The 22,022-nt window shown below is 40.9% G+C and overlaps 6 protein-coding genes across 12 annotated transcripts in view; 3 read left to right on the forward strand and 3 right to left on the reverse strand.

Moving 5' to 3' along the window:
* LOC132798887 (trans-1,2-dihydrobenzene-1,2-diol dehydrogenase) overlaps window positions 1–1,781 on the reverse strand; it is a 23,078-nt gene extending 21,297 nt beyond the window's left edge. For both annotated transcript variants that reach the window (XM_060810893.1, XM_060810894.1), the window contains exon 1: window positions 1,641–1,781. In XM_060810893.1, the coding sequence (XP_060666876.1) occupies window positions 1,641–1,707 (67 nt within the window). In that variant the 5' untranslated portion in view covers window positions 1,708–1,781. The remainder of the gene's footprint in view (window positions 1–1,640) is intronic.
* Window positions 1–7,682, forward strand: part of LOC132798884 (diacylglycerol O-acyltransferase 1) — a 10,666-nt gene extending 2,984 nt beyond the window's left edge. For 3 of the 4 annotated variants that reach the window (XM_060810888.1, XM_060810887.1, XM_060810890.1), the window contains exons 2-10: window positions 304–683; window positions 1,194–1,322; window positions 1,382–1,473; window positions 1,532–1,584; window positions 6,121–6,229; window positions 6,291–6,434; window positions 6,495–6,805; window positions 6,875–7,147; window positions 7,206–7,682. In XM_060810888.1, the coding sequence (XP_060666871.1) occupies window positions 334–683; window positions 1,194–1,322; window positions 1,382–1,473; window positions 1,532–1,584; window positions 6,121–6,229; window positions 6,291–6,434; window positions 6,495–6,805; window positions 6,875–7,147; window positions 7,206–7,439 (1,695 nt within the window). In that variant the 5' untranslated portion in view covers window positions 304–333 and the 3' untranslated portion in view covers window positions 7,440–7,682. Of the gene's footprint in view, window positions 1–300; window positions 684–1,193; window positions 1,323–1,381; window positions 1,474–1,531; window positions 1,585–6,120; window positions 6,230–6,290; window positions 6,435–6,494; window positions 6,806–6,874; window positions 7,148–7,205 lie in introns of all 4 variants that reach the window. The other variant, XM_060810889.1, reaches the window with a different exon arrangement.
* Window positions 1,891–5,888, reverse strand: LOC132798882 (exportin-2). The gene is made up of 7 exons (XM_060810885.1): window positions 5,594–5,888; window positions 4,298–5,157; window positions 3,755–4,238; window positions 3,396–3,698; window positions 3,181–3,337; window positions 2,817–3,117; window positions 1,891–2,758 (listed from the first exon to the last, which is right to left on the reverse strand). Exons 1-7 carry the CDS (start codon window positions 5,676–5,678, stop codon window positions 2,006–2,008), a joined length of 2,943 nt encoding a protein of 980 aa, XP_060666868.1. The 5' UTR covers window positions 5,679–5,888; the 3' UTR covers window positions 1,891–2,005.
* Window positions 7,683–8,005: 323 nt separating the features above from the next.
* On the forward strand, window positions 8,006–13,157 carry LOC132789804 (aspartate--tRNA ligase, mitochondrial). Of its 3 annotated transcripts, none has more exons than XM_060798087.1 (8): window positions 8,006–8,164; window positions 8,416–8,602; window positions 8,661–8,829; window positions 8,972–9,469; window positions 9,537–9,715; window positions 10,108–10,197; window positions 10,268–11,740; window positions 11,806–13,157. In XM_060798087.1, the coding sequence occupies exons 3-8, from the start codon at window positions 8,664–8,666 to the stop codon at window positions 12,730–12,732; spliced, it is 3,333 nt and encodes a 1,110-aa protein (XP_060654070.1). In that variant the 5' UTR covers window positions 8,006–8,164; window positions 8,416–8,602; window positions 8,661–8,663; the 3' UTR covers window positions 12,733–13,157. The 3 variants fall into 3 exon arrangements, with proteins under 3 accessions (XP_060654070.1, XP_060654079.1, XP_060654062.1); XM_060798096.1 differs by having other exon boundaries at window positions 8,014–8,164; window positions 8,419–8,602; XM_060798079.1 differs by lacking the exon at window positions 8,006–8,164 and having other exon boundaries at window positions 8,384–8,602.
* Window positions 13,146–16,057, reverse strand: LOC132789822 (phospholipase A1 member A). The gene is made up of 4 exons (XM_060798108.1): window positions 15,873–16,057; window positions 15,456–15,806; window positions 14,218–14,646; window positions 13,146–14,161 (listed from the first exon to the last, which is right to left on the reverse strand). Exons 1-4 carry the CDS (start codon window positions 15,928–15,930, stop codon window positions 13,566–13,568), a joined length of 1,434 nt encoding a protein of 477 aa, XP_060654091.1. The 5' UTR covers window positions 15,931–16,057; the 3' UTR covers window positions 13,146–13,565.
* Window positions 16,058–19,025: 2,968 nt separating this feature from the next.
* LOC132798675 (neprilysin-4) lies at window positions 19,026–21,117 on the forward strand. Its single transcript, XM_060810625.1, has one exon. It carries the CDS (start codon window positions 19,077–19,079, stop codon window positions 21,000–21,002), a length of 1,926 nt encoding a protein of 641 aa, XP_060666608.1. The 5' UTR covers window positions 19,026–19,076; the 3' UTR covers window positions 21,003–21,117.
* The last annotated feature ends 905 nt before the right edge of the window (window positions 21,118–22,022 follow it).

The raw sequence follows: 22,022 nt of genomic DNA on the forward strand, positions 1-22,022 counted from the left end.
AGCTGTGGTTATTATAATGAAGTTCAAGTTAATTCTAGACAAGTTTTGCGATCGTTTTGCATTGATACGACGATCGCATCGATCTGGCGGATTAGTTAAGCGGCACCTCATTGATAATTTTTATTGAAGAATGTTCGCAAATGTTTCGCTTATCAAATAGAATGTACTGCATTTTTAGTGTCGAAAGAAGCAATTTAAAAAAATAAAATTGCGATAAGATTTCCGGCCTGTTGGTATTTAAAAATGTAGGCAACACTTCAGTTGGAATTGCAATCTAATCAATGTTTTTGCCTTAACAAGCAGCCGGGCCAGCAACTCAACTTGAACTGAACCATGACAACAACCAAAGACCCCAAGGAACAGCCACCAGCCAACAACAACAACAAACAGTCGCAATCTAAGAATGGCGTCGCCGGAGGATTAATGAAGCGACTTCGTCGCTCTGCCTCGGCAACCGAACACAATTTGACCAATCTAAGAAACCGAAAATCAACGCAGAACCTTTTCGATCAACACGGCAATCCCATTGACCTGCAGCAGTATCGCAAGGTGCTCAATAAGGATGAGAACGGAAATGGCACCAGTGAGAAGAAACTGCGCTATCGACGCACTCAGAGTGTCACACGTGCCGAGGAGATCTCCAACAAGGAGGCCAAACAGCGCAAGGCACAGCCCGACAGATCGTAAGCAAAGAATTTCTAACCTATTATATCTATTTTTAGTGAGTAATATAAATAAATCTTTTAATATATTATAAAGATTCAAGATTCCAGAACTTTTCATTGTTTATTCGTGATGCTATTTTAAAGAGGTTTTGTACTCAAAGTTTAGCCAGAAGTATAATTGGCGTAGGATATTGTATAAATGATTTTGTTTTCATTTGCTTACTATCGGAAAATTAACTTGGGAGTTAATCAATATACTATTTAAAGAGGTTGTATACCCAAAGATTAGTCACGAATATATATAATTTTGTGGAATTAATTATGAATACCGCAATCTTAATTCCTGCACATGTGCTTATAAATAATATAAATATATATTTATTCATGATCGAATCATAAACCTAATAGCGAATTTAAAAGGACAAACTATTTAAAAATGTGAAAAACAAAATTCGATTTTTTAGTATATTTTCAAAAAACGAATGCCAGCTTGAAAGTTGATTACTTTACTACTATTTTAATTTCTAGCATACATCGTCCCCGCGATTCATTATTCTCCTGGAGCTCGGGTTTTACGAACTTTACGGGTCTCGTCAACTGGGGCTTTTTGCTGCTTTGCATTGGTGGCCTGCGCTTGGGTCTAGAAAATTTCCTCAAGTAAGTGTATAATCTGCCTAAATTTAGAGAACTTTTCTTATAGTGTAATCAATTTTAAGATATGGCATACGCGTCAATCCCATTGACTGGTATTTCTTTTTGAGCGGACGTAACGAGGGTGAAGGACACAATGCTTTGCTGCTCATCATTTGTAAGTTAAGCTTAAGACTTAATTTAATTTTAAAATTAAAAATATTTGTCCATTTCAGACTCTATGGTGCACATATCGTTGTGCCTGGCTGTCGAGAAAGGACTTGCCTTGGTAAGTACTCTTTTTAAAATAAATAGCGCTACAATCAAAAGAGACCTTAAACTTACTCTGCGAATTGCGACCGCCTAGTTGATGTACTCGCCGTCCAACTGCCTGAATTAGTTTGCGCATCATATTATACAGTAATAGTTTTTGATTCAGAGACTCCGCTGCCAACAAAATGTAGTTTTCCAAATTTAGAATTTAGATTTTTTTTTTAAAGAAAAACCGTTTTGTAGACAGCTGACTCATGGCAATCCTTAAATCCGAATTCAACTTGCAGCAGTGGATATGGATATGGAGTGGATCTCCGTAACATAACATGTATATATATTATATTGATTACAATCGTGACATAGTTTTAAACAAATTAATTAATGTGTGTGTTTATGAGTGTGCGAGGTGTATGACATCCGAACGCGTATTAAATCACTTAAGCAATGCGCACGCCAGCTTGATCGCAATATTTTTGTAAAACTTGCTTGCTCTCCGCGGTGAGCGGCGCCAGCAAATTGGCCAAAGGCGACCGCTGCGATAGATTGCCCAAAGAGCTGGCCAAATATTGCCGTGCATCATTCACTTCGGCCAGATGATCCACCTGTTTGGGTTGTGCAAAATTGAGCTGTGAGAAAGCTGCCTGATAACCGGGTTCGGCATCCACACCAGCACCCGCAACTGCGTCGCCTCCTGGGCCTGCAGCATCGCCATCCAAATAGGGTAACTTCTCGGGCGGGCGTTCAAACATCTCGATTAAGGCCTGCAGCAAACGTGGCCAATAGGCGGCATATTGACCCGTCAATAATTCGGGACATTCGGTGAGCAGTTTGCTGACACCCACAGCGACCATTTTTCGTTCCAAGTCTTTGCTAACTTTAGCCATGTCCGTGATAAATACACGCTCCAACAGCATGCCAAACATGCCCGGCTGTATCTCATCGATTAGCTGCAGCAACGGGCTTCCGCCAATCTTGACCACATAGAAGCAGAAGAATACAATGATGCCGTTCAAATATTTTGCAGTCTTTGAAAGCGACAATCGCTGGAAGAGCAGTCCAAAGATTTGACGCATGCTCGACTGTAGCTCGGCGGCATTGTAATAGAACAGCAGATTCTGCAGCAAATAGAAGCCCTCATGATCGTTGGCTTTCGATGCAATCATCTTCTGGAAGATTCCCAAAATGCCATTCTAAAAACGAAGAAAAGTTTAGTAAATGAAATTCTATGGTTAGCATCTCATAACTCACTAGTTTGCCCAGCGCTTGTATTTGTGCGGAGCCCTGTTTGATGAATATCGACAGCAGACGAATCAAGGGCGTCACATTGCCCCTGCGATCCCAAAGTGGCGGCGCCAGTAGACAGGGAAATAGCGCCCAATAAGGCTCTGGTATGGCACCGCTGGCTTCGCGTACTTCGAGGAGCACTGACAACATTTGGAATACATAGGGCATAAATTCGGTAATGTCCTGTTGCAAAATGCCCTGGAAAACGGGGAAAAGTGCCTCCTCAAACGAGCTGACCGCTGAAGCATCTGCTTGGCAGACAATTCTTGAAAATCAAGAAGAGAAGATTAAGTACATTTGAAATTGTGTGTAATTTGGGACTACTTACTTGATAGACAACGCCAGCGTCTCGAAGAGGTAGTGATTAAAAAGCGGTCGCGACGGATTCTTGGACACAAACGTTAAAATCTCGGTGAGCCGTGGCAATGCCACTCCCATGAAAGGCATGGCAGCCGCCTGCAGCACATGGAAGCTACGCATAATGGCTGCAAGTTACAATATTAAGTTAGTTCAAGTTTCTTAGAAGTCCTAACTTGTACTTACCCTTCATCACATATTCGTTCTCAGCAGATCCACTCAAAGAGAGCGTGGCAAACAATCCGCTGACCAATTGATTCGAATGTGGTGCTAGAACTTGTGGTCCAAACAAAAGCGCGTTGCTCGCATCACGCATGGTTAGGATCTTCTCCAGCGAGCAGGCCGCATAGCTGTGCACGACAATGCTCTCGGCGGGCAGATGGCGTATCAACTGTGGCAAGCAGCCAGCCAAAGTTTGTGGCCCAAGCAGACTGCGGAAGACCATCACGTATTTGATAGCTGCTGCCTTCAGCACGGGAAGCTCGTTAACTGTCCATAAAGTTAAATTAGTATGGGAAAACAAACGAATGACCATATATACTCACTGTTAGGTCTCTCCAACTCGGGCACAATGTGCTCGGCACAGAATTGCGGCAGCGGCACCAGCTCTGAGCTTTGGGTGATACCATGCTTTTGTGTGCCGCCACGTGAAGCCCACGATGTGACCAAATAAATAGCTGTATCCTTGGACCGCCAATTGGCCACGGGATTTTCTTTGTATTTGCCCAGCAAAATTTCCATATATTGACCGAAAATGCCAAAGATTTTTTGCTCAAAGTTCACGGACAATGTTTTGACCAAATCACAGGCCGCACGACGACGTGTATCAATGTCAGACCCCTCGATATCACGGCGAATATACTCATCAGGACTATCCTCGAAGAGCTCTTCGTCGGAGGGTCTAATGTCCAGATTTGGTATGACAACCTTTTCACAAATTCGAGCCAAGATCTCGGGATTCTCAAAGATCCCATGATAATGCTGTCGCTCAGCAATAACCGTAAGGAATTGTAAAGCATTCGAGACGAGCTAAAGGGCATAGAAGATTGAGTAAGGTGCTTTAAGAACTTATTTTATATTGCACATACCGCATCATATTTTGTGTGCAGACTGGTCTTCACCAGTAGCTCCCACACTGCAGTGACAAACTGCTCCATGTACGGCTTAAACTCCTCGTCGTATTTACGGGCATAGAGACAAATGTTCTCACAGACCTGAGAGCGCAAATGCTCCAGCACACCGGCATCCTCGTCGTCATCGGTGCGCAAACTGGCCACATCCACAGCCAATTGCTGCAGGAAGGCGCCCATCCAGATGCTCATATTGTCCTCAAAGAATTCAGGCAAATCCTGCGAGTTGAGCGAGAAAAACACCTTGTTGACCAACACCAATGAGCTATAAATGACTTTTAGGGCCTCTGGATTGCCCTCGTGCATTGTACGTAGCTGCATGGTAGCCTGCAATAGATCCGTCAATGGCTTTGCCATGCGATCGAGTACAAATTTGATTTCCTCCCAGAGCGCTTGCGATTTAAATTCATAGCGGTAGCGTTTGAAGAGCGAATGCGCTGTTTGCAAAATTCCATTGATCACATTGAAATCACCCGATGCGAATTTTTCCACCATTTCATCGATCAATTGTGGCCATTTCTTAGGGAAATCATGGCGTCCAATTATGCTCACTGCATCGCTTAGCTGCTTCTGCAATGCGGTAGGCGAATGCAACATCAATGTGACAATTAGGGTTTTAATCGTGTTGCGATTGCTTTCGTGTATACGATCGGGTTCATCGCTGTCCTCGTGTGCGGCCCAATTGCGTTTCACATAGTTCTTGAATGCAATGGCGCCCGCCACGCGAATAGTCATGTCCATGTCGCCCTTATCAATGAGATTAAGCAAGAGCACTGGATAGTTCTGCTGGCGTTCCGTTGACTCCAGCAACTTTTCCGCTGTAAGTGAATAAAAATTTTGTTTACTTTTGCACATGGTTAATTGGAAGCCAATTGCAGGGAACAGCTCAAAAAGTTTGTTCGTTAATCACAAGGGAAATGCAAAAAACAAATGCGAGCCAGAGATGCGAAAGAATTCCCTACTTACCCTACATTGCTAAAAATGCCATTAATTACCCTTGTCACAAAATATAAGATTAAAAAGAAAATGTATAACCGTGCTGCGATTTTGCTGCAAAGCAGCTGTGTTGTCACATATCAATTACAATTGGGATTTCGTACAGCGGTAATGCAGCTTCCTGGCCATTTTCCCGCGCGCGTGCACACAAAACGAAACCTCACTCGATCCCTTTCGCTCTCTATATCGCATTCCAATACACACTCACACACAAATACGTATGCGCACACACGCACGCATGCTCTCTCTCATACTCACAGGGCCTGCGGACATTGGGATCCGCGCTGAGCGTCTGTTGCAAATAACCGGCAAGCAATTGCAAATTGGCGTCGGTGACTTCCATCTTTATTATTGTTGTTGCTGTTGTGATTTCTGTGTGTTCTATTAAATAATTATATCACTTTTGTTTTACTTGCGCCTCTAATTTGTTTCTTTTTTAACTACTATATTTTTTACAACATATAACGAAATAAATTCTGCACACAATGAAATTATCACCAACAAGCAAGCAGCGGCGTCATCCGTCGTGCGAAACAGTAAAATGACGAATGTGACCACAAGCTGTTAACACCGAGTTAATACCAAAATACATCACACTGCTAAATATCGTCTGGTCACATATCATATGGTATATTAGTATATTTCCAAAGAGCATGGTTTCAGTGTTTTTAAAATAAACCCAGACATCGATTCCGTTAAATTTTAAAGCGGGATTTTCTTGTAAAATGTTATTGATAAATGGACTTTATTGAAAGATAACTATTTCAATTATTATTTTGTTACAGGAAATAATTTCTGAAGGTCTTGGCATGGTTATACAAATCTCAAACGTTGTTGTGTCGGTTTGCTTGCCTGTGGTGATTATACATTTGAAGGGATCAGCATTTAGCATAAGTGAGTATGCTAAAAAAATTATTGATATCTAATTGGTTATTAATTATTTAATGCTTTGCAGTGGGAGCGACCACAGTGTGTTTTTTCTATTCCGTGTTGTTCCTAAAGTTGTGGAGTTATGTGCAGACCAATATGTGGTGTCGTCAGACCTATTATCAAAGGCAGCCACGTGAACGCCGACCAAGCATCACATTAGCTGAACTCAGTAAGTTCATAATTTAATCAATAAAATCCAATCTTAGTTAACAATAAAAATCATTTGTAGAAAAAAGAAAAATGAATGAAGGCGAGGAGGATGAAGACGTTACCAAATTGGTGCAATATCCCGAAAACTTGACTTATAAAGATATTATGTACTTCCTTTGTGCTCCCACTCTATGCTATGAACTCAATTTCCCACGAACATCTCGTGTTCGAAAGCATTTCCTCTTGAAACGTCTGCTGGAGGTGCTCATTGGCGTCAATGTGGTGATGGCAGTGTTCCAACAATGGATTATTCCCTCGGTGCGCAACTCTTTGGTTCCGTTCTCCAACATGGACATTGGCTTGGCCACCGAACGTCTACTTAAACTTGCTGTAAGCTGAATTGTTATTTATTTGTAATGTTATATTTATTAATTTTCACATTTTATCTCGTCTTTTTAGCTGCCCAATCACTTGACCTGGCTGTGCTTTTTCTATCTGCTCTTCCATTCGTTTTTAAATGCTCTGGGCGAAGTGCTGAACTTTGCCGATCGCAACTTCTACTGTGATTGGTGGAATGCCAACAATATTGACACTTTTTGGCGTACTTGGAATATGCCTGTGCATCGTTGGTGTGTGCGTCATCTTTACATTCCCGTTGTCCAAATGGGTTACTCCTCTCGCCAGGCATCCACAATCGTCTTTCTGTTCAGCGCATTTTTCCATGAATATTTGGTAGGTTGGCTTATCAACTGAACTAGAATTTTTATTCATGATTTATTGGTATATTTAGGTATCAGTTCCACTGCAAACGTACAAAATTTGGGCTTTCCTGGGCATGATGGGCCAGATACCACTATCGGCCATATCCAAATATGTGGAACGTCGATTGGGTCCACGTATGGGAAATATTATTGTTTGGGCATCGATTATTTTGGGCCAACCGTTGTGCATTATGGCATACTATCATGATTATGTGATTACACACTTCCAGACTGCGCTCAATGGCACTGATTATCAGCAATAGTTTATATATAGACTTTTGAGGGATATTCATCACACACACAATCTGGTCTGTACTTTTTTTAATTTATAAGCCAAATTTGCAAGTTGAGAAAACTTGAATGCCACACATACAAATCAATTTTTGTAGTCTTGAACATGCATATAGTACTGAGTAACAGCAATTTGATTGTTATTTAATGCATTTTGTTAATGATTTTAAGCTCATGTAAATAAAGAAAATGGATATTGAGTTGTTTCTATTACATATGGCGCGCGCTTTGATGTCTGAGATTTGAAAATTGATGGTCACACTACCGCCTTGATATATTTTAAAATAAAACGATAGTTGACTGTTAACAGCAGAAAAATGAAGAGTGAGCAAACATTGTAATCAATTAATGTTAGACTGTAAATGGTTTATTTTATTTAAAACAAAAAAAGTTTGCGCAGATTTTTAATTTATTTAAAAAACAATAATTATAATAAATTCGCATTACTTCAGCGCAAAGACATCGATGAATGCGTTATAAGAATCGATATTTATAATGGTTTAAAAGTATCGATACACCAGTAGAGCCATCGATGTTTCTTCACCCCTAGATTGTTGTAGCCAAAACATTTTCGGGTTTTTTCACAAACTTCCAGGGTTTTAAAAGTTATTGAAAATAGATACTGTGCTTTTCGTATGTGTACATTGTTTTAAAGTTATAGCAAAATTGGGTCAACGAAAACCGTCACATTATTGCGGTAAGAGTGTTTATCAATTGTAAATTATTGGTCAATAAGTCGTCGGCGTTTTCGCGACGCCCGGCACCACAAACACATTCACACGGTACACACAATCACACGTACACGGTTACGTTATCGTGTGCGTTCATATGTATGTATGTGTAGAAGCTCGTGCTATGTGAAAAAAGTTTATTCGGTCTCTGTAAGAGGCGCAGAAACTGTGTGTGATAGAAAATAAAACCAAAAAAAAAAATGTTATTAATTTCCAGAAGCATTTGGCGTAGCCAGCAGCAGCGACTACAGCAAATCGGCAAACAAGCGGTGGTTTTTAGTGGCACAAAATCAACGCAGCCGCAGCCTGTTCTTAGTACCAGCAGTCCCGGCAGCAATAGCAATAGAAGCGACCCGCTAACCACCAGCACCCCAACAGCAGCAGTAGCAGCCGCTTGTAGTCACGTAAGTGCGTGCTCTTTGATTTTGTCATACTGCAAATTTAAATTTTCACCTACAACAGATCATGAGTGGTCGGTATCGTGGTGGCGGCGGAGGTGGTGGTCGTTACGGTGGCGGAGGAGGAGGTGGAGGCTATGGCGGCGGCTACAACGATTTTGATAACTATAGGGGTGGCGGCGGCGGTGGAGGCTACAATGATAACTTCGGCCCTGGTCCAAATCCTTTCAACAGTAAGTGCATACAATCAATTACATCAGCTATTGGTGCGTGCGTTATCGATATCGAAATCAATTAAAACGACACTTAGCGCCCCAGTTGGCTAATTATGTAAACTGTTTGCAATGGATTTTGAATTTTTGTTTGTATTTTTAGTGGGTCCCAACATCTCTGGCAACGATCTAATGCATTTGATGAACGCCATGGCCAGTAATTTCAGCATGAACTCGCAGCCACCACAGCCGATGCGTCGCAGTTGCGGCGAACTGCGGAATCATCACTGTGGTATGTTCGTTGAGCTGTCGGGACGTTTGATCAAGAAGCGAGTCAATCGCTTTGCCGAGCTGCGCGATCGCAATGGGGGCGCTTGTCAACTGGTAGTGCTGGAGGACAAGCATCCAAGAGTGGCACGGCGCATGAACAATATGCCAGAAAACACAACGTTGACTATAGTGGGTCAGGTGATGCAACGGCCACAGAATTCTTGCAATCAAACCATGCCCACTGGTGAAATTGAAGTGGAAGTCCAGGATATACTCAGCATACATTTCCCGGCAAGTGGCACAAAGCGAGCCGGCGACAAGCGCACCTACAGCACAATGGTGCAGCAACAGAGCAGCCTCGGTATCACCAGCACCGAATACAAGATTGCCAGTAAGTTCAGTGCCATTTTCAGTTTTGTAGTAACTGATTTAATAAATTGTTCATGATTTTTTTGCAGAGAACGAGAACATCTTGAAGTACTTTGAGAATCGCGACATTACATGCAACGATCTGCGGCGTGAGGATGTAGGCAAAACAGTCACCTTGGTGGGTTGGATACCCACCACCAAGAATAACAAGTTCTTGCAGCTAAAGGATGGCTATGGTCAGACACAGCTCATGATCGAGGATCAATCCGTAAGTGCACTTTACCAAATTAATTGCGTATAACCATGTTGAACCATTGTAATTAGACGAGAGTTAGTTGTTTAAAAAATCGTCACGGTATTTATTTGTTTATTGTTTATTATTTGAATGCGATTGTTAGTTGTTTAAAAAATCGTCACGGTATTTATTTGTTTATTGTTTATTATTTGAATGACGTGAATCGCATTAAAACAATGTCTGCCCACTTGAAATTACATAAAAATTAAATAGAAACAAACAACAATTTTGTTTAAACGGATTCGTGACCAATTTCTTGGCATTTTGAATTTGTATGAATTATTAAAACCTATAAATTTTGTTTAAACGTTTTGCCACAACTTACAACTTTACTTACAATTAAAATAAACTTTATTTTTGTATAGCTAACGGACACATTCCTCTCCACGCCAGAACAAACTGTGCTACAAATTGTGGGCAAAGTGCTGGGCAGGCCCAAGGCAAACATTAATTTAGTAAGTAAATGAAAGCAAAAGCAGTTAATGTCATCGATGAGATCGAACTTCCCTTTATCTTCTTGTACAGAAATACGACACCGGCGAGGTGGAAGTGAGCGTAACAAGTGTCAAGATCTTGAATCCAGATGATGCTTACGAAGGACCCATTAAAGCGAAGGCGAAACTGCAAAAGATGTCGATCGATGATCTCGAGAGTGAGGAGGCAGCTGAAGTCGCAGCAGCTGCTGCTTCCGCTTCAACCAGTAGTAATAATGGCGACGGAAGCGCTATGGAAACCAGTGAAGTGGCCAGCACAAGTGCTGTGCCGTTAACGTCAGAGCAACGTCTCAAAATCGCAGATACCAATAAGTTTGCAGATCGCACACACAACTGCGGTGAACTGACGTCCAATGAGATTAATGAGAAGGTTGTCATATGCGGCTGGCTGGAATTTCAGCGCATGAACAAGTTCTTCATTTTGCGTGATGCTTACGGTCAGACACAAGTGCTGATAATGCCCAAGACAAAGGGTCTAGAGGAATATGCTGAGACAGCGGTACCCATTGAGTCGATTGTGCGTGTGGAGGGCACAGTAATACCACGTCCAGCGGCCACAATTAATCCAAAGATGACCACGGGACATGTGGAAATTGAAGCCGACAAAGTGGACATACTGAATGCAGCCAAAAAGAATCTGCCATTTGAGATACGGAAATTCAATAAGGCTGGGGAACGCTTGCGTCTGACACATCGCTATCTGGACTTGCGTTTCAATGATATGCAGCACAATTTGCGTTTGCGTTCCAGTGTCATAATGCGCATGCGCGAATATTTGATTAACTATTTGGGTTTCGTGGAAGTCGAGACGCCTACGCTGTTCCGTCGTACACCTGGCGGCGCACAGGAGTTTGTGGTGCCTACACGTAAGGCTGGACACTTTTATTCGCTGGTTCAAAGTCCGCAGCAATTCAAACAGATGCTGATGGCGGGTAGCATTGATCGTTACTTTCAGGTGGCGCGTTGCTATCGCGACGAGGCCACGCGACCGGATCGCCAGCCAGAGTTTACCCAGCTGGATGTGGAGTTGTCGTTTACCAGTCGTGATGATATTATGCAATTGATTGAAGAAACGTTGCGCTACTCGTGGCCAAAGCATTTGCCCAAGCTGCAGACGCCATTCCGTCGCATAACATACGAGGAAGCTATGGAAAAATATGGTTGCGATAAGCCAGATACGCGTTTTGGTTTCCTGCTGAACAACGTCTCGGACATCATTGAGAAGAGCGAGAATTTCAAGGGCAAATACGAGGATTTTGGTGCCTACGCTATTGTGGTGCGGGCCAGCGAGGCTTTCTGGAATGGCGCCGCTCGCAAGCACTACGAGAGTTTGAGCAAGGTGTTCTCGGGCACATTGTTTGTGCGTAAGTTCAATTTCGCCAAGGATGTGCAGGAGCGACTCACCAAGCTGCTGGGCAACGATGTGGCCACTGAAGTAATTGAGAAATTCGACCTAGAAGAGAACGATTTACTTTTCCTCTGCATTGGACCCAAAGTCGAGACGGTAAGTGAAGAATTTTAAATGAATTTTGTGTCATTTGAAGGTTAATTTTATTTATTTATCTGTAGCGCAATCTGTTAGGTCGTATACGCTTGGACTATCAAGAGTTTCTGGTGGAGAATGCGAAGGCCAAAAAGTCATATGACTTCCGCTTTTTGTGGGTCATTGATTTCCCGCTGTTTGAGCGCAACAATGTCACCAAGCAGCTGGAGAGCGTGCATCATCCATTTACGGCGCCGCTGGTAGATGACTTGGACAAATTTGCCACCAGTTGCGATAATCTCGAGACAATACGTTCGGAGGCCTACGATTTGGTACTCAATGGCCAGGAAGTGGGAGGCGGGTCGATGCGTATACATGACCGCGACATGCAACAGTTTATATTAGAGCAAGTGCTCAAGATACCGCATGATCATCTGTCGCACTTGCTGAGCGCTCTGGAGTCCGGTTGTCCGCCACATGGCGGCATCGCATTGGGTTTAGATCGCCTAATTGCCATCTTGTGCCGTGCACGCTCCATACGCGATGTGATTGCATTCCCCAAGTCGTTGAATGGTCGCGATCCGCTCTCAAATGCACCTGTGCCCATTTCAGACGAGGAAATGAAGCTTTATCATCTTGCCATACAGGATACGGAGGAGAATGAGGATAGCAGAAGCACAAATAACACAGCCGACGAGCAGGAGGACGATGATCCGGACGCAGTGCGTGCGCCACCATCGCCCATGTCGGCTACCAGTGAGACAGAGAACCGCGAAATGGATGTGGAAGTCAAGGCGGAGACTGAGCCAGTGTCAACTGTGGTTTCGGACGTAGCGTCGACCATTAAGGAGGAACAAAAGGAAGAGGACGCCACAATGACGGCGGTAGAGGCCACAGAAACAGAAGTCGTCGTTAAGGAAGCAACACCACCGCCTGCAACAGAAGCAGCACCAGATGCAGCGCCCGCTGCACCAGCGACACGAGCCAAACGTGTCATCAAAAAGAAGGTGTAGAGCGGTCCAGTCTGAAGCGTTGCAGCAAATGAGTTTAAAACCCCATCGTCAGCGGCAAATGAAGATACGACTTAGAATTTTAAACATAAGTGAAGCTCAAACCCAAGCAATGCAATCAGATCACGTAGCGAAGTCTCCAGCAAATGGAGAATTTCGGTTTCCCATCGAATTGTATTTGCGAATATTATGTCGTGTTTTGTGCACTCCAAATTAGTTATTTTCCCAATTTTTGTCACACGTCCCTCACATGCAACAGAGACTCACTTCTCCGATAAGAAGAAGATGCGTTCTCGAAAACTTTCATAAGTCCACTTTTAATCATATGGCAATTTATTACAATTTACAATTAAACATAATACAAAATATAAGTATACAAGCATATGTATTTATCTATATATACGAACTGCTATTGTATTTGCGAATTTTGTTTTAATGAAAAATACAATAAGTTTATGCATATTAAAAAGAATTTAAGTAATTAATTGTGTAGCAGAATTTTGAAGAAGAAAGCTCGGCGATATTTATGTTGCTGGAAAAACTTGATTTACAGCTCTCTCTCTAGTGATGTCAGCAAAGCGCTTAATCATTTTATGTAATGATATTTTATTTATGACATCTCGTTTTTTGACAAATTTTTATGGCTTGTGGAGCAACCAGTATTGTTTCTAAAGAACTTTCCATTTATTTATGTGATCACTGGGTTTACAAAGATGTGCAGTGCTTATTCCTATTGCTAAATATTTCCAATTGACGTTAGTGAGCAAACTGGAATTATGCATATGTATGTACATGGGGGAAGGGCAAGGAGGATTAGCGTCTGTAGTGGAATGGGATTAATGCACCTTCGGCATGCCAAAAATATGATTATCTATATAGCCGTGTGTAAGATTGCGGCGATAATTCCACCAATTGACTGGCGACTGCAAATTACGATTATCGAGGTCCTCGAACTCTGACGATGAATCCTGCTCCTCAACCGAGTTGAAGTTCTCCTTCTCCTTCTGAATGGGCGGACTATAGCTGGTCCAGTGTTCGTAAAGATTCTGCGGATGGCTGGGATCGTCGGGCAGATTGTTAAAGTTGCCAGAGAGTTTCCCAAACTGATCGATGTGCTGCAGCAGTGGATCAACGTTCTGCTGTGGCAGCCGCAACGAATGCGGTGGCATGTGAGGACGCTTCACGCCCAACGTGGGCAAATCTGTCCACTTGCCCAAGGCATAGGGTGAGGTGTCGTTGGTGTCGATGAGGAACATGCCCCGTGTGCTGGGACGCGTGTTGTCGCCCGCCTCCAACAGATAATTTGTGGCCGGACACATGCCGAGCAGATATGAGATATAGCCACTGCATGACCAGCCCCAGAAGCCCTTGGGTGAGCGTATCGACTCCAGATAATAAGCCGTGGCGCGCTGATGGCTGCAAGCAAATGAATCTACAAGAGGAATTAGCATTAGAATGAGAATATAGAAAAATAAGTCAATTACTCACTCATCCAGCCGGTGCAGCCTGGCTGTGAGATGCCTCCATTCATATAGAAATCCGCATGTCCACATCGCTCCAGTTTGCCCTGCACCATCGCATTAGTGTGAATCACGTCCACAAAGTCCGCATCACTCGGATCCAGTTTGTCATTGGCTCCGGCTGTAATGAAGAGCGGCATCGCCGGGTCCAAGCCTGTAATGCGTGGCAGCTTAAAGGATTTCAGCGTGCGTGCAAGAAAGTTGGGCACTTGTGCACCCAGCGAGAAGCCAATGATATGTATATCCGTGTTTCCCGTCTCCACCAGTCGCTCCACAAGCTGGGCCGCACATGTTCCTGCCTGGCGTGTGTTGTGCACGGCACTAATGTAGCAAGGTCCTGGCGAGAGCACGCTCCAGTCCACGTAGAAGATGTTGTAGTCACCTTTGGCCAAATATTCTGGTAAGAAAATTTAAAGGTACGTTAGAATATTATTATTATTGGATTCGAAAGGGGTTCCATTAAAAATGTCTTAAGAAATTTATAAAATTTATAAGGAAATCTTTAAAATGAGTTATTGTGATAATTATTAATTTGTTCATTCCACTTCACAAAATAGGGGATCAAAAAAGTTGAAAAGTATATATATATTATATGCATATTTATTTAAATTGCAAAAGATATGTTCTTTAAAGTAATTCCAGATTTAAAACGAAGTATTTTGATTAACAACTAAATACTTTGATTTGAGCAGCAAAATTCTAAAAAAATATCATTTTGTTTTGATTTTATTATCTTCTGAACTTTTCTCTGGGAACTGTTCAACAATTAAAATTATTGTAAGTTTATAGTCATAAATGCAGGTTTATATACAAAATATTTGCTTCGTTGAAGAGAGATATTCGAATAGCATATAAGGAATTGTTAAAGAATTTAATATCAATTAAAATTGTTAAAGACTTTAAATTATTTTAAATATGAAATTAAGCCCTTTAGCAAAGAAATTATTTTCTTACATTATCTTACCTTGTAAGGTAAAAAATTATTTAAAGAAAACAATTTCTTTGCCATAGGGTTTTTAAAATAATAGAGCATCAAAAGAAAATTGTATAGTTATAATGAACTTATTGATTGAACTCTTGATCGTTCCTTCGACAACTGCTTATAGACATTGTAGTCTTCATATTATCTTGACATTTGAGATCAATTTTGAGTACAGTGAATTTTCTATTTCTATTTCAAAGATCTTTTTTGAAAATCAAGCTCACCATCTCGCATGCGTTGCAGTGGATTGAGAAACATATCCGAGTTGTAGCCATGAATCAATATTTTGGTGGGATGTCGTGGATTGAAAAACGAGCTGGTAAGATTGGATTTTTCCATAGTTTCATCGATCTGCAGACTCTGACGATCCATCAGATTGTGTCGCGTATAGATATAGTATTTAATATCCGGATCGGGGCAACTGCGTCCAATGGCCCACTTGCAGGGTCCAATTGTGATATCGCGATTGGCAGCAGGTTGTGGTTCAGCAATCGGAGATGGTGAAAGAGTTGTGGCTTCCGAATTGAAAGTGCGCTGATATTCATCGTCTTCGTACTGGCAACAGCAGCTGCTAACTGCAAGGAAATATCAGGAAGTAGTTCAGTGTCAAATGGATATTTAATTGAAATTTAGTTACACACCCAAAAGCAGGCAGCTTAATAATCTCAGCAATCTGTTGTTCATGGTGAAGTGCAACATGTGTTTTTGGAATTTCTTAAGCTCGAGTTATAGCTGTGTGTGCATTGTCAGCAAATGTTGGAGAAACTGAATGCCGGCACTCGAGCCACTTAACCAATTTGGCCAAAAATATAATGAGTACTCGTGCAGCGAGTCACAGTGAGTGTGAGTGCGAGTGCGAGTGTGAGTGTGTTTATAAAGTGAGAGTTGAGACCGAAAAGTGAAAACGCTGAGAATATCAACAGTATCGACCGAGGATTAGCTAACTCCCGTCCAGAGTCAAAGAGTTTACCTTCGAGTTCGATTCACGCACTCATTTGCACACTCACTCATATATTCGTACGTGTTTGTTGTTTCAATTTTGGCCTCTCGACGACCGGGCACGTCTTTCAAAACCACGAATGCTCTTCGAGTGCGCTGCTCTTGCGTCTTTTTATAGCGCGAAAACCCTTCAATTATGGATCTGCGGCTTACCTGATAACACTAATTACTTTGCATTCCCGACCCATGCCAATAACAGAGTTTAATTCTCCGGATTTGGGTTTGTTTTTATTTACCCTCGCTCATGCCAACGTCATTATCATCATCTTGAGCATTCGTTTGTACGTTTGCTAATTGGAGCACTCATAATTGAGTGTTCTAAAAGTTGATATTCATGTCAGCTTATTTCATATACTTATTTCATTCATATTTTGCATATATTATACATATATTGCTTTTGATTTTGTGGTATTGTAGAGGGTATAATCAATGTTTGTTTTAATTAATACTAAGTGTTACCAATTTTATCAAATAATTTTAATTTACTCATTTATAATTTAACCGTTGATTGAACTAAAATGAATATTTTGAAAAATAATTATTCATATGCATATAATTTACTTATCATTTATACATATAACTTACAGGTAACTTACAATTTAAATTGGGTTTTGTTAGCTTATATTATACTAGGAAGGCATAACTATGTATATCTGATAAGCTTCGTTATTTTTAACTACTAAGGGATTCGACTCGTTAGTATTCTTTAATCATCACCAAGCTTTAAATCATCACCACTAATGAATACAAAATATACATATACATACATATATTATGAGATATTGTGAATTAATCATAACCAATTATGTAGGGATCAATTGTATGACTAAACTAGTTTTAAAAATGATAATTTTCTACGTTAATTACAAAGAATATTTATAATTAATATCTATATTTAATTATATAATCAAGACCACATTATTTTATATAAGAAATATTAAGTATACGTTGATTAGTGTTCTGCTCTATTTAAAATATTAAGTATACAACCCAAGACATCAATTTGCTGCCTTGAAATCAAATTCTTTTACTGCTCATCTACTTGGTCATACCCAATTAAATCAAATTACAGGGTATGGTCAACATACCGCCAACAGGTGCTCAACTAATTGCAACATTTTTTTCTGGACAGGCTACAATCATCGAGTGTCAGAAACGAACTCAACAAGTACGCTATAGCTAAATGTGATTTATTGATTAGCTTTGGGTAAATATCCAATACCTAATTTAATTCCAATGGATGCTTGGTTCAGCTAATTTCTATAGTTTTACAATTTATTATCAACATGCTGCGTGTGGCTTCAACGCCCACGATATTTGTTTATATATAGTTATATAGATGTATCTAGATATAGACATAGTTATATATTGAATATACGTATATAGCTACTGTCTATATTTTCAGGGGCACTAATAATCTCAAGCAGCACTGTCATGGAATGTCAAACAAAATGTGAATTAATGGACAGACATTGGCCCCAAAACAAAATCGAGAGATATCTCTACAGTTCTCTCTGTCTCTCTTTCACTCTTTCACTCTCTCCCTTTTTCTCTTAGTTATGCAGTAAGGGGCGGCGCTGACAATTCCACAAAATCCATTAATTTATTTATAACACAGCTGAACAACGTTGTCAAATTCATAAACTGCTTTCAAATTGACACGCGCTGAAAGTTTATCAAAAAGGTACTTAAAATGTTAACTGCATAAACAAATGGATTTTTGTTCATATTTACAATGTTTCCATATTTCATCTTTGTGTAATTTCTGTTTTTAGTGCATTGAAATGCAATAAAAGAAAATGAATTCAATTTATGTGTTTTATTATTAAATAGTGAAATAAACATCTTCATCATTGATTTTCAATTCACAAAGTTAAGTTTGGCTAAGCTTTATCTTGTTTTCATTTTATTTTGTGCAACCGATTGTTTAATATGTTTGTTAAACAGAAGTTTGAATTTTTCTCTATAGTTTTCAATTGCCAATTTTTCTAGTTTCATGGCACAATTATTTCTACTGTCAGTAAATCAGATGATGAAATAAGTAGCTAGATTAGAGTGCTGACTCAACATGTTAAAGATTACCCAAATCTTAATTAAATCACTTGAACTAAATATTTGTTCTACGTTATGTTTCATTTTATTTGTGATTTGTGAATTGACGTATTTGCGGAAAATTATGTCTTATTAACGACAAGGACAATTTTTTGTGAAATATTCTTAAATATGCAGCTTTTAGTAATTTTATTGATTTAGCAGTATATAGCTAAGTTTCAGTCAAGTTTGCAAGAATTTGCTTAACAGACATTTTTATCTCTTGCTCGATGAGATCAATTAATTTACAAATATTTAATTATTTATTTTTGCCGCTTTGCTGCATTTCTGATATACAAAAATGTAGACAACGATTGCATGAATAACATTTCCAATAAAATATTTATAAGTTTATGTATATTTTTTATTTAACTAAATTAGTTGGTTCCTAGAGTTCTCCCCTTTCTTTGATTAATGGATTGAATTGATAAAATTTTATTACTACTGTTAGTGCTGACGTTAAATACATTTAACATAATAAGCTGCTGAAGTATTTGCACCACCGTGCGTATACGCAATATTTTGTTTACCGCATTTCCGTCTAATTCGCTACAAGCTCAAATCAATTTGCAAACATATTTAAGGTCAAGGCGGCCAGAGTCGTGCATCAGTTATCAATAGAAGCGCCATAATCTCTACCAGCAAAGCTGGGCTTATCAGCAAACCAAAGGCGAAGCTGCCTCCAAGTTAGACCTAGAAAATGATGTGTGTGTGGGAATTGAGCGCAGTTGACGCGGAACAAAACAAACGAGCGGATGAGCAAAATGCGCTGGCAATGGCAGCTGCCAATGCTCTGCTTATTAATCATCAAACCGCGTAGTTTGAGCAGTGAGGAAACCGCGGAATCGGGTCGCTTCTTCACCGAGATCTACAAACGCAATCTCAAGCAAATTGTGGAGCTGCGCAATGCAACAATCGAGCCCTGTGACGATTTCTATGCTCATGCCTGCGGCAACTTTGGCCACTTGGCAGCAGCTGAGGAGCCTGAGGATGCGCTGCCTCCGCTGCTGTACAACAAACAGGATCGCATGGAGTTCTTTATGGCGCAGCATGTGAACTTCAAAACGTTGCCTGGGAAGGCGCTCTCCCAGCTCTACACGCAGTGCAAGCAGCGAAGAGAGCAGCACGTCTTTCGTCCTGCGTCACGCATCTCTCATTGGCAGCGTATTGTGCACCAGCTGCCGATGATGGCGCCGTATAAGCAAGCGCTCTCCTTTTGGCCTTTTTTGCCCTATCAATGGCAGCAGCTGCGGCTGGACGAGCAGCTCAATTGGGTGCAACTTTCTGCACAGCTGGCGGCACATGGTGTGCCCACCTTGTTGCATATTTACTTTGCCCAGGAGACTATCTATGTGGCATCCATAAACAATCTGCCGTGCCCTAGTTTACAGGGCTTTCGTCGGAGTCTGGCCAGCGTGTTGCACGGAAGTCATCCGCAAGTGTCGCGCATTTTGGCACATGAGATGCGCGTCCTGTGCCGCGGCATGCGTGGCGAGCTGCCCACAACAACCACGACGGAGAGCGCTACCGAATCTGAGGGAGGAGGACAAGAGCAGTTGACGTTGGATGGGAATACCATGGATTATTTTCAGCACTTTTTTACGCAGCTCAACTTCACAGAGGAGATGCTAAGCGAGGCGCGCAAGTTGCCGCTGGATGTGGCACGCATTCGGCAGGCGTGGCAAGTTCTGCGCTACACAGATCCTCGCATTATTGTCAACTATGTGCTGTGGCAGGTGCAGCAAGAACTTCGCTACGAGGATTGCTACGTGTTGACACAAGAGTTCGAGCGTCTGTTGCACGTTGAGTACTGGCAGTGGCACGTGTTTCGCTCGCAGCTCAATCGAAATGTGGCATTCGCCATGTATCAACTGCACACCACACGCTTCCAGCAGCTGCGTCGCTCCAAGCTGAGTCGTCGCGATTGGTATGGTTACATGCTGCCGCAGGAGGTGGAACGGAAGGAGTTGCAGGTGGCAAGATTGCTGCAGACGCATGCGCAGCATTATCTCAATCTCATCGAACACGAGTTGCACTATGGTGCATTGGAGTTACAGCCACGCTCCTTCTACAGCAATCTGCTGCAGCTGCGGCGAGCGCAATTGCGTCACAGCTTTGTGTCGCCCTTTGTGGATCCCGAGGATGTGCAGCAGCCGGCCTATTTCTTGCGGCACTTTCTGCACTTTGTGCAGCTTGTGTTGCAGCGTCCCATGTATCACTATTATGCCACACAGGGATTGCAACTGTGGCGTCAATCGCGTCTGCTGGAGGACACCGATGGCTACTACACTGCCCTGGACTGTTTGCAACGGCAAACGGAGCAGCACTATGATCTCGAGCTGCAAGACATTTATCGTCCTCTGGCCTCGCATGAGGTGGATGATGTCTTCAAGTTCTATCGCTCGTTTCAGGCGGCGTTGCGGGATTATCACTTTTGGCTGGAGGGCGAGAGTTTCCTCTTTGCCGAGCAGTTTGTCCTGCAGTTCTTTGGCCTCGACGAGCATCGTGTTCTCTTCTATGCGGTGGCACAGCAAATGTGCAATCGCCAGGATGAGATCTTTGCCGCCCAGCTGAATCGCGGCTATATGAATCTGCCAGAGTTCCAGGCTGCCTTCAACTGCTCAGCGGATGCGGCTATGAATCCAGCTGCCAAGTGTATGATTAACCAGTGTGAAAAATGAGATGATATATTCATATTTATTTTGTAAATATATTTATACATTTATATAGGTAAATTTTAATTCAGTTTATTTCTCAGAGAATAAATAATTTATTGAATAAGGTTATTTAATAAAGTCGAATGAAAAGCAATATTTTAAATTATTTTATATTTTTTATAATTTGACTATCAATTTAAAAAATTTTTCTGCTCTTAATTTGTTTGAAAATTTTGTGAATATAGAATGCATTTAATTATTCTAATTGATTTAATAAAATCTAATATTTTTAGCCTAATTTTTTGATAATATATTTTTCAGAACTTAAAAGTTTTAGTCAAATATTAATACAGTTTATTTCTCTGAGTTATTCAGAATATTTTATTATTATAGAATTCTGTTAATTAATAAATTCAGTACAGAGAGATAGCGAGTTTTATATTTATTTTGTGTTTTTTTACAAAATTATTAATAAATAATTAATAAGGATTATTTTTCTTATTATTTGTATCAACTGCAAATGTATTAGACAAATTTATAACAATTTATTAATTTTGGATTATAAATTACGCAAATACGTCAAGTAAATATAAAAAGCATATAAAATATTTCACATTTCTGTATTATGTTAAATGTATTTTAAGATTTTCGTTCTTCCTTTGACAATCACATTTAATTGAAGTCGTCACATTTCTGTTAAATATTTCTAAACACTAAATAGAATTTTGTTTCAAGGGTATTTCCTCAATCACTGAAACACCAACAACTCTGGATTTTCTCGGCAACCAATTTGTGAAATTTGAATCTGCTTTTCATGCAACGCTTTTTTGGACGCCAAGGTGAAAATGTTCAATATGTTTTCGACACAATTTCGTCAGCAAGTGCAAATGAATTTGAGCAATTTGCAATAATTGTTTAAGTCATTATGTTTGGAATTTCTCGAGATACTCGCACGTATATATGTAGATATCGGAGAGTATATAGTATGCTTGAAAAGTCACGTCTGTTTTCGATTGTTTTCGTATTTTTCAGCTAGAGAGTTCA

This window comes from Drosophila nasuta, chromosome 2L, assembly GCF_023558535.2.
Source record: "Drosophila nasuta strain 15112-1781.00 chromosome 2L, ASM2355853v1, whole genome shotgun sequence".
Taxonomy (NCBI): Eukaryota; Metazoa; Arthropoda; class Insecta; order Diptera; family Drosophilidae; genus Drosophila; species Drosophila nasuta.